This window comes from Xyrauchen texanus, chromosome 17, assembly GCF_025860055.1.
Source record: "Xyrauchen texanus isolate HMW12.3.18 chromosome 17, RBS_HiC_50CHRs, whole genome shotgun sequence".
NCBI lineage: Eukaryota > Metazoa > Chordata > Actinopteri > Cypriniformes > Catostomidae > Xyrauchen > Xyrauchen texanus.
The window spans coordinates 43,442,290-43,453,795 of record NC_068292.1 but is presented as its reverse complement, the minus strand read 5'-3'; the positions used below and the strand labels follow the sequence as shown (position 1 = coordinate 43,453,795).

The following is an 11,506-nucleotide window of genomic DNA, read 5'->3' as shown; positions in this document are numbered from 1 at the left end:
CTTGGAATAGAAATGTCTGGAATCGAACGACCCGTATTTTCCGAATGTTGCTGCCTTGCAAGCACCCCTGTTTCCTTTAGGACATGTAAAGCTAGTTTTGAGCAATACATGTCAACCTTTTATCCTTAAATTTTTGAAAGGACAGTTTGTAAATGCCTTGGTCCTTGCGTTCCCTCCAAATAATAATAAAAAATAGATTATACCACGAAATTGGACATAAAACTAGATATCATGCTGGGCAGGGAGAGAATAAGAAATAAAGAGCGCAAGCGCTTTGGCAGAAGAGTTGGGAGAGGAATACACAATGAAAGGATGAAAGAAAAGATAAATTACAGGCGAGACGTGAAGAAAAGTGGTTTTCTCTTTCGCTCTGCACGGCCCACTGTCATACAGCACGCTTCCCGCAGACTTGGGACTGCAGGTTATTCCGTTTCCTCACAGAGGAAAGAAGCAAAGGAAAAAAGGCGCTCTTCTTGTGAAAGTCACGTTTTACTTTGATTGTCCAGATATACAAGAGATATACAATCACTATATATTTGATGAGATCCTTTTCAGGAAAGGAGCTGAGAATTCATGGCAGGACCCTTGAGGTCGTGGCCCTGCTTTTTGAATCAGTGTTTCAGGTGTGTGTGTGTGTTTTGTACGTGGAATGGTCAATTCTATTCGAGGGGTGTCTGTCCGTTGTCCAGCGTGCTGTCCTGCTCCCGTAGACAGTTCTTGCGTATGACGGGCAGCAGGTGTGCCTCTGTGTTAAACACCCAGTCGTCCAATGGCAACAGGTCGTCCTCAGAGAACAGCAGGTACAGATATCTACGATCACAGAGGGCAACGATTAACACATTTGTAAAAAAACACATTTTTTCACGTTTTAGGGATTTTAAGATTTTTTTAATCAACTATTCTCTATGAACTTTCCATTGATTTATTGAAGATTTAACAACTTTATATGACTTCAGATGTAACAAATTGTCATGACCTTTTAAATTTGAACTATTTCTACAACTTTTCCATGATTTATTATTTTATTTATTTTTTAACTACTTTCCAAACACTTTTTAAGATTTAACTAATTCCCACGACTTTTATGATTTAACTACTTACATAACTAAAAAATATATATAATATTTAATGTTTCATTAAAATTGAATATTTAACTAAATTCATCGACTTCCCATGACTTAAGATTTAGTTAAGATTCAACTAATTTCCTCGACTACTAAAATCGTAATTAATTCAAATGACTTTTCTTATATTTTGAAGATTTAAATAATTTCCATGACTTCTCCAATATTTTTTAAAATGTAACTAATTTAGATGACTTTTCCTAGATTTTTAAAGATTCAACCAATTTGCATAACTTTTAAAGGATTAACACATTTCCGTTACTTTAAAAATATCAGGTATTACTATAAAAAGGACATAATGATGTTGATATAAACTGCCATTCAAAAGTTTGGAATCACTGTTTTAAATTATTTAAAGAAATGGACACTTTTATTGACCAAGGTTGCATTAAATTGATAGAAAATAAATAAAAATACACTCAATGCTCGAAGCACGATGATTCAACAGTGCAAAAGTTTTTTTCTTCTTCCTAGTACTAAATTAGAACATCAATTTAAGAAGCACTATTTTGGAAACAAATTGCAATGACTTTTCCAAGATTTTTTAAAATTGACCTAAATATACATGTCTTTTCCAAGATTTTAAAATTTACCTAAATTTCCATGACTTATCCAAGATTTTTTTTTAATTTTTCCACGACTTTTCCAAGATTTTAAGGTTTACCTAAATTTCCATGACTTTTCCAAAATTAAAAAAAATGTACCTACATTTCCATGACTTTTCCAAGATTTTTAAGATTTACCAAAATTTCCATGACTTTTCCAAGATTTGTAAGATTTACCTAAATTTCCATGACTTTTCCAAGATTTGTAAGATTTACCTAAATTTCCATGACTTTTCCAAGATTTGTAAGATTTACCTAAATTTCCATGACTTTTCCAAGATTTGTAAGATTTACCTAAATTTCCATGACTTTTCCAAGATTTGTAAGATTTACCTAAATTTCCATGACTTTTCCAAGATTTGTAAGATTTACCTAAATTTCCATGACTTTTCCAAGATTTTTAAGATTTACCAAAATTTCCATGACTTTTCCAAGATTTTTAAGACTTACCTAAATATCCATGACTTTTCCAAGATTTTTAAGGTTTACCTAAATTTCCATGACTTTTCCAAGATTTTTAAGATTTACTAATTGCCTTTTTGACCATGACTTTTTAAGATTTAATTTCCTCGACTTCTTAAGATTTGATTAATTCCCATGACTTTTCCAAGATTAAGATTTAAGTAATTTCCATGATTTCTCCACTTTTTAAAAAAATGTAACACATTTCCGTGACTTTAAAATATCAAGTAGTACGATAAAAAGGAAATAGCAAATATTGAGTGCACTGCCATTCAAAAGTTTGGAATTGCCGTGTTTTAGATTTTTTTATAAAAAAAATTTGTATCCCCTTTTCTCCCAATTTGGATTACCCAATTCCCACTACTTAGTAGGTCCTCGTGGTGGCGCGGTTACTCGCCTCAATCCGGGTGGCGGAGGACAAGTCTCAGTTGTCTCCACTTCTGAGACCGTCAATCCGCGCATCTGATCACGTGACTCGTTGTGCATGACACCGCGGAGACTCACAGCATGTGGAGGCTCATGCTACTCTCCACGATCCACACACAACTCACCACACGCCCCATTGAGAGAACCACTAATCACCACCATGAGGAGGTTACCCCATGTGACTCTACCCTCCCTAGCAACCGGGCCAATTTGGTTGCTTATGAGACCTGGCTGGACCACCCTGGATTCGAACTCGCGACTCCAGGGATGGTAGGTTTTTAGATATTTTTTAATCAATTCAAAATAAATTTGTATTGACCAAGGCTAGAAGCATGACCGATTCAACTGTGTTAAAGTTCTTCTAGTACTAAATTAGAACACCACTTTAAAAAGCACTAGGTATCCGATTATTTTCTTAGTAGACTGCGATAATGGCTGCTGAAAATTGGGCTTTGCTAGCACAGGTAGACAAATAAAATTACATATTGAAGTTATTACAAACCTTAATAGTCATATGCAACATTTCTAATGCATAACCGTACATAATCATATTTTTTTGATCAATTAAATGCACCCTCTGTGATCTGAAGTATCCATTTTCTTCAAACACATGTTTCGTTATTCCAAGCATATGTCTAAGCTTACTTATCTAATTAAAAATGAGAACTGTCAACCTTTTTACAAAGTACAAATATCACTAAAAATGAACATTTCTCTTCACTCACTTGAGGGTCTCAGACAGGAAGAAGCTCTGCTGCATGTTGTCATGGCTGACCATTGAGGCGTACACATCACGAATTCCTGAGAAACCCGCTTCCACACGACAATGCTTCTCTAACGCCTGTGAAGACAAGACGCATGCTGAGAGGTCACAAGGTCTGTTCTGAAAAAGTCAGAATGTCATTCAGCCTATGATGTCATTGTGGCAGCGGGGGTGTGGTCAAGTGCCCATCCGGAGAGATGGAAGCGGTAAGGGCACTTACACCTGAGCCAAATTATGTCTAACACCTGTCTCTAATTTCAGTGCACAGAGAGCACAGAGAGAGATCGTTTACGGCATGTGTGTGTTTGTGTCTTTTGTTTAAGTTTCTCATTAAACTATTATTTATATTGTCAAGCCGGTCCTCGCATCCTCCTTGCCCATCTAAATACCTTTACACTGGTGCCGAAATCCGGGAAGTAGGAGGGATGCCCGTCGCGGAGTCCTCGACACTGCCTTCCACCCGGGGGAGCGCCACTGCCATCTGCCGGGGGATGGAGTAGCCCGACCGCCTGGATGCGGTGAACGGCCGCCGTCCACGAGGCAAGTGGGGACTGGACTTCCCAACCGTCTGGAGCGATGGAGCCGCTGCCAGGGGCAGAGGAGAGCCCTGCCATCCCCCAGAAACGTGGAGGGGTCGAAAGAAGACCGGCGTCCGCGAGGGGAGGAGGGAAGTGACTTCCGGACCGCCTGGAGCGGTAGGGCCGCTGCCAGGGGCGGAGGAGTGTCCCCACGAGTCGCTGGGACCGCGGAGGGATGTTCTGTCCACCGGGGGTCATGGGTCTGACTCCGGTCCGCCCGGGGAGGAGCGGCTGTCGTCCGCCTGAGAAGGTGGAGGAGTGATCGAGGACCATGCGACGGTGTATCAGAGAACCGGCGAGTAAGTTTTTTTTGTCTGTCTCTCTCTCTGTGTTCACTGAAATTAGAGACAGGTGTTAGACATAATTTGGCTCTGGTGTAAGTTCCCTTACCGCTTCCCTCTCTCCGGACGGGCACTTCTTCCACACCGCCGCTGCCACAGTCATGTTAATAACTTCGCACATTGTTAGGCCTGTGCAGTTCATGGTACAGTTCACTGCAAGCACATTTTTATTTACCTTCAGCTGATAAACAATGTTGGTAATGTGCCGGCTCGCCACTTGATGTATAATGTAAAGTTAAGAACCACTGGCTAATATAATGTCCTTCAATTGAACTGTTGATAACCACAGATGCAGGATAGAGGATACCATCAAGTGAGAATACTATTTAAAACATGAGAACTGCTTTTTGTTACTTAATTTGAGTGCTGAATAAGAAGAGCTGATGTGACAAATTAATGATGTATTAACCTAGTACAAAGGTAGACATCTACACTATAATTAGGATTGGCTTATGATTTCATGACAGATCCATTTATGTCTTTCTCCACCTCCTGAACCCTGTAATTAACAAGTCAGTGTGTCGGAGAGTGAATACACAACACTTAAACACGAGATATATTACTGTATCAGCCACAGCCAACAACCATTCACTTACCAAGAATAATGTGAGCAAGTGCCATATCTTTCTATCCATCTGCCCATCCATTTAGATAAACAATCATCTCTTGATAGTTCAGCAGAAAAAATGGTTTATTAACACCATATAGAAGATAAAATTACGACTATATGTGCGGTACGAACTGGTGTATTTTTTCACAGATATCTCACATACCTCTACAGCCTCCCAGCCCCACTGCCTGTACTTGGGGTCATGGGTCAAACGCCACATGTACATGTAACTCTCGATGACCTCTGGCCTCAGGATGTAGTAGCGGTCACTCAGGCGGGTGGCGGTGGCCTCGGCTCCTCCATCAAAACGAAATGCCTCAGGACCGAGTTTAGTGGCTGTTGACAGAGAAAAACCTTTAAATATAATCACAGTAATCACAACGGTTCTTTGACTCATTACTGCATCCTCATTACTGAGATGCCAAAACGTTGCTATTGTCATCTGGAGTGGTGGTGGCGTAGTGGACTAAAGCACATAACTGTTAATCAGAAGGTCACTGGTTCGATCCCCACAGCCATCACCATTGTGTCATTGAGCAGGACACTTAACTCCAGGTTGCTCCGGGGGGATTGTCCCTGTAATAAGTGCACTGTAAGTCCCTTTGGATAAAAGCGTCTGCCAAATGCATAAATGTAATTTTGATTTCAGGAGTGACTCCTGGACTGATAAATTAGGGGATTTGTTCTCGTGTTTAACTTCAAAATGCAGTTTGCTGTCCTTTTCTGCATATCGTGGCACAGTTCGGTTCTGCATAACACTCATTTTAGCACATCGCGGCCCATACGGCATGTTTCATGGCCGACCCACTGTCCTGCTCGGTTCGCCCGATGGCCAGTCCTCCCCGATCAGCCCCAAAGTGCGTCGGCCCACCTGGAAAATGCCTGGTATGCCAGATTACCAGTCCAGCCCTGACCATGGCACAATGATCACATTCACACTCTCAAGAGAGCAGCTTGGAAAATGGAGCGCAAGTGGAAGAATGCAAAATTAGAGGCATTTTGCGGTACATAGAAGGATTGAGTCTGTTGCTCCAGACAGGCACTAAAAGCTCCCAGGTCAGCATATTTGAGCAAACTCATAGAATAAAAACACAACAATCCTAGGTGTTTATTCAGTACTGTGTCTAAACTGTTTAGGAATAAAGCCTCAACTGAACCAGATATTCCGTCGAGGCACAATAGTAATGATTTCATGAATTTCTTTACTGATAAAATAGATTGGAATTATGCAATCGTTTATTTATAGAAAACAGTGTCTAATAATTCATGATTATGAGACAGATCATGAAGAGCTAACAAAACTTAGCTCTAAATCAAAAGCCACAACATGTATGATAGATCCAATACCAACTAAGCTCTTAAAAGAGGTATTCCCTGTAATCTCAGAACCTGTTCTTAATGTAATTAACTCCTCACTATCCTTAGGACATGTCCCAAAAACTTTAAAATATCAAACTGCTTATTAAGAAGCCACAGCTTGATTCTAGAGAATTGGCTAATTACAGACCGATTTCGAATCTACCATTTATGTCGAAAATACTAGAAAAGGTAATGTCCTCCCAACTATGTTCATTTCTACAGAGAAATGGAATATATTAACAATTTCTGTCAGATTTTAGGCCCCATCACAGTACAGAGACTGCACTTAAGAGTTACAAATGACTTGCTCTTATCATCTGATCGCAGCTGCATTTCTCTTCTAGTGCTTTTAGATCTTAGTGCTGCATTCGACACGATAGATCACGACATTCTCTAGAATAGGTTGGAGAATTATGTTGGTATTTGTGGACTTGCATTAGCATGGTTTAGGTCCTATTAAGCAGACCGCTACCACTTTGTCTGTGTAAATGAGGAATTGTCAAATCAAAACAAAAGTTAAGAATGGAGTGCCACAGGGATCAGTTTTAGGGCCTCTGCTTTTCTCCTTGTATATGCTTCCCCTGGGAGATATTATAAACGATCGGGGAATAAGTTTCCACTGTTATGTCGACGATACTCAAATTTATATTTCTTCAAAACCCTAAATTAGCAAAGTGTATCAATGAAATCAAAGACCAAAAACCAATGAAATCAAGGACCAAAAACCTCTAAAAAATAAGTCTAAAATAAGTGACCTTCTGACATGCATCACAAACACAAAATTCTGGCCTGTTAATAGTTCCTAGAATACCAAAATCCACAAAAGGAGGTCGATTCTCTTCCTACTTGTCTCCTAAACTATGGAATAGTCTCCCTAACACTGTTCGGGACTCAGACACACTCACTCAATTTAAGTCTAGACTAAAGACTCAACTATTTAGCCAGACATACACCTAATTTATCCATCAACTCAAAATTTGGCTGCTTTAGTTAGGTCTGCCGGAACTAGAAACAGTGATCATGATCTATAACTCTGCAATAAATTAAATGGCATCTCCGCTAATATTGTTCTATTTGTTTCCCTGTCTCAACCTCGGGATTGAAATCCTGAGGTCACCAGAGCTGGTCAGATCCAGCTCTGTTCCTGCTTGGTGTCGGACTCCACTGCTACGTGTCTCTGAATGATGATGACTAACTGCATCCGGTGTTAGCCAGACATCACTTCAGTCTATTACAATGGACTTCAGAGGATGAACTGATGCTAACTCCAACTTTAAGACATGGGATACTTCATATGCCATTGTCTGAACCTTGGATTTACGATAGACCTCACCGAACCTCACCGAAATGATCAGTTGAACTGCGATGCACCTCATTGATCTCTGCCTGCATCACCTTTGTCTAATGATGGATTACACTTTCAAAAATGGAATATATAGACTATCAATTAATTTCCAACAAAAGGCTTCATCAGATAACTAACAAAGGACAATTGCATCTATATGAACTTCTGCAGTTAATCCAGGATGAACTTCAAAGACATTAGTCATTAATCTTACAAAATCTTTGTTTTAACACTTACTTCATTTGCTCATTTTAACCCATGACTTGCACTACACGCAAATAACTATTATTGTCATTATATTCATGATGTTAGTCAGAGGGGAACTGGCCCCCACAGTGGGTCTGGTTTCTCCCAAGGTTATTTTTCTCCATTAACCAACATCTTATGGAGTTTTGTGCTCCAGTCACCTTCGACTTGCTCACTGGGGTTTTAAATACAATTATTATTTAATTATTTATTTGTATAAACAATTTACAATCAATGGAACAATATATTAAGGTGTTACGGTGTTGTAAGTGCTTTTTTTATTATTGTGAATGATGCTATAGGCTGTCTATTATGCTGATAGAAGACCAAACTGTGACATTCATAGACAAATAATCTAAATATGGGTAAATGTCACACACACACACACACACACGCACACACATGTTAGTGCAGCTATTGTTATGAGGACTCTCCATAGACCTAATGATTCATAATGACAAACACACACACTCACACACAAACACACACACGCACTCACACACACGCACACACACACGCACACGCACACACTCACGCACACACTCACGCACACACTCACGCACACACTCACACACACACACACTCACACACACACACTCACACAAAACACGCACTCACGCACACATATATATATATATATTGTTGCATTAAGTAAATTAAACATATTTAAGGACCATTTTTGTGACCATTTAATGTGTTCTACTTTTTTTTAATTATTCCAATTATGTTATAACATTTAAATGAGCATAAATACAGTACACCAATTACTGCCAATAGGTATAATTATATAATCCATTATATTATTATATTATTTATTATTAATCAATCAAATAATATATATTTTTTTTAATTAATTGAAGTATTAAGAAAATAAAGTCTATTTTAGGATTTGTTGCATTGTGACATTACTATCATGAAAATTAAGCAAATTTCCCCCCAAATGCAGATAATTCTATTGTAATTTCTATTATTCACATTACATTCTCATTACTGTACTTTTACAATACTGCATTAAAATTACAGTAATACAATGTTTTATTTATTTAAATCAGCATAAATACAGTACAACAAATATTACCATGATGTATAAATACTTAATGATATAAATTAATTATAAATGATGTTAATTAAAATAAATAATTACATTAAAATAACTAATAAATTAATAAAATTACATTTTTTCCATTTGAAATATTTTTAAAGACAAATACTGCCATGATATACAAATACTTAATTATATTAATTAATATATAATTAAATTAATTAAATTACTTACATGAATTATTTTATATAATTAATTCTATTTTTCAGCTGCATATTTTTGTGCATATAATTTCAGGACAATTCTTCATTACTGAAATGCGTCCTGACACAGTGGTTTTGTATTTCTTATTATTCTCTATGATGATTTTCATTAAACCCTCATGCCACAAATAAAGCCATTTATACAATAATCACAGTATAATAGGATAATTAGAGTACTTTTAATTTAATCAGCATAAACTAACGCCAGTACAGCAAAAACAGCCATGATGTATAAATACTTAATTTAAATGGTTAGACTTTACAATAGGGCTGTTTACATTAGTTAACATGAAATAACAATGATTCATTGTTTATTCATCTTTAATGGAGTATGGCTTCCATAAATAGTCGTGCTCTATTCACATTAAATCTGTTGCTCTTGGATTCCCCTGACGAGAGCGTTCTTGTGAAGTCCAGAGCAATTCCTGCTATTTTTGATCTTCATCTCATTTGTTTTGTGTCTGATATGAGAGAACCAAGCACTGTCTGTTCAAAGATTCTCTGATTATCCGAGAGATTAACAACATGCGATATCTGAGCAGCAACAGATTGGATTTTCTGTATGACAGATGGACTAGAAAAGATAAAGATAAAAATAAAGTCAAAAGGAATATTTCAAGGGAATCCACCCTTTTAAATCTTTCTCTATGATTAGACCGGAGATATTTTTCAAATGAAACATTTTTTTTTTTAACTAAAACTGCGATATCCTACAACTACGATAACTCTGACTGGTGTCTTCCGAGATCCTAAATGATTTACGGTTTCCTTTTAGAGAAGATTTAAATGTAAAAAGGCCACCCACTTTTTCAGCCGGAAGTATTTTTCCCATTCATCCTTTAAAATTTCCCACCATCGTTGCTTCTTTTGGTTCTGCTGGAGTGAGTCTTCGATTTATCAGATCTTCTTCAATTTGCTTCGCCCACATTTACTTTGGCGCTTGTAGAGCGGAGGAGAGCGGGCCGGGTTGGAACAACACACACCCGGTTCCCAAACAGCCTGATGGGGGCACACGAGGGATAAAGGTGGCCGGTGACGACGGTTCGAGAGAGAGAGAGAATTACAGGAAGCTGCTCTGTGTGTTTATGTTTGTGTGTTTTTGGTTCAGTTTATCATTAAACTATTATTTATATTGTCAAGCCGGTTCTTGCCTCCTCCATTCCCTTCTAAACCCCCTTACATTTGTGCCGAAACCCGGGAAGGAGGAGGGATGCCCGTCGCAGAGTCCTCAACACTGCTGTCCACTCAGGGGAGTGCCGCTGCCATCCGCTGGGGGACTGAGTAGTCCGACCGCCCGGATGCGTAGAACGGCCGCCGTCCGCGAAGCAAGTGGAGACTGGACTCTCCGAGCGAAGGAGCCCCTGCCAGGAGTGGAGGAGTGCCCTCCCATCCTCCAGAAACGCAGAGGGGTCGAGAGGACCGCCGTCCGCGTCCCTCCTCCCTGACCGCCTGGAGCGGTAGGACTGCTGCCAGGGGCAGAGGAGTGTACCCACAGGTCAGCGAGAACACAGAGGGGCGTTCTGTCCACTGGGGGTCGGTCTGACTCTGGTCCACCCAGGGAGGAGCGTCTGCCATCTGCCTGAGAGGGAGGAGGAGTTTGTTGTTGTTTTTTACCCTCCTGCCTCTTCCCAGGTCGAGGAAGGCAGGGATACGAGGGGGGAGGATGTAAGTCATGCCGGGACTCCCTGGCCTGAGGCAACGCCGGGAGGCGTGTAGAGCGGAGGAGGGCAGGGCTGGGCTGGAACAACGCCTGCCCAATTAGCCTGATAGGGGTGTGTGAGGGATAAAGGCGGCCGGTGATGAATTACAGGAAGCGACTCTGTGTGTTTATGTTTGTGTGTTTTTGGTTCAGTTTATCATTAAACTATTATTTATATTGTCAAGCCGGTTCTCGACTCCTCCATTCCCTTCTAAACCCCCTTACATTGGTGCCAAAACCCATCGCGTGTCACGAGTCCTTGACACTGCTGTCCACACAGGGGAGTAGCCATCCATCAGGGTACTGAGTAACCCGACCGCCCGGATGCGGAGAACGGCCGCCGTCCACGAAGCGAGTGGAGACTGGATGCCCCGACCGCTTGGAACGAAGGAGACGCTGCCAGGGGCGGAGGAGTGCCCTCCCATCCTCCAGAAACGCAGAGGGGTCGAGAGGACCGCCGTCCGCGAGGGGAGGAGGGAAGCGACTCCCCGACCACCTGGAGCGGTAGGACCTCTCTCTCTCTCTCTATCGGTCACTCCATGTTGGCCTTTATCCCTTGCCTATTTTGTTTTGCTGTTGTTTTAACCCTCCCGGGTTGAGGAAGGTGGGGATGACCTGCCGGCAGACGAGGCACAAGGCACAG

General features: G+C 40.3%; 1 protein-coding gene across 1 annotated transcript in view; it reads right to left on the bottom strand.

The window, feature by feature from the left end:
* Window positions 1-570: 570 nt before the first annotated feature.
* LOC127658377 (mannosyl-oligosaccharide 1,2-alpha-mannosidase IA-like) overlaps window positions 571-11,506 on the bottom strand; it is a 280,871-nt gene continuing 269,935 nt past the window's right edge. Inside the window, exons 10-12 of the mRNA XM_052147649.1 lie at window positions 5,073-5,245; window positions 3,343-3,458; window positions 571-810 (exon numbers count right to left, since the gene is read on the bottom strand). Coding sequence (XP_052003609.1) covers window positions 660-810; window positions 3,343-3,458; window positions 5,073-5,245 — 440 coding nt within the window. The 3' untranslated portion in view covers window positions 571-659. The remainder of the gene's footprint in view (window positions 811-3,342; window positions 3,459-5,072; window positions 5,246-11,506) is intronic.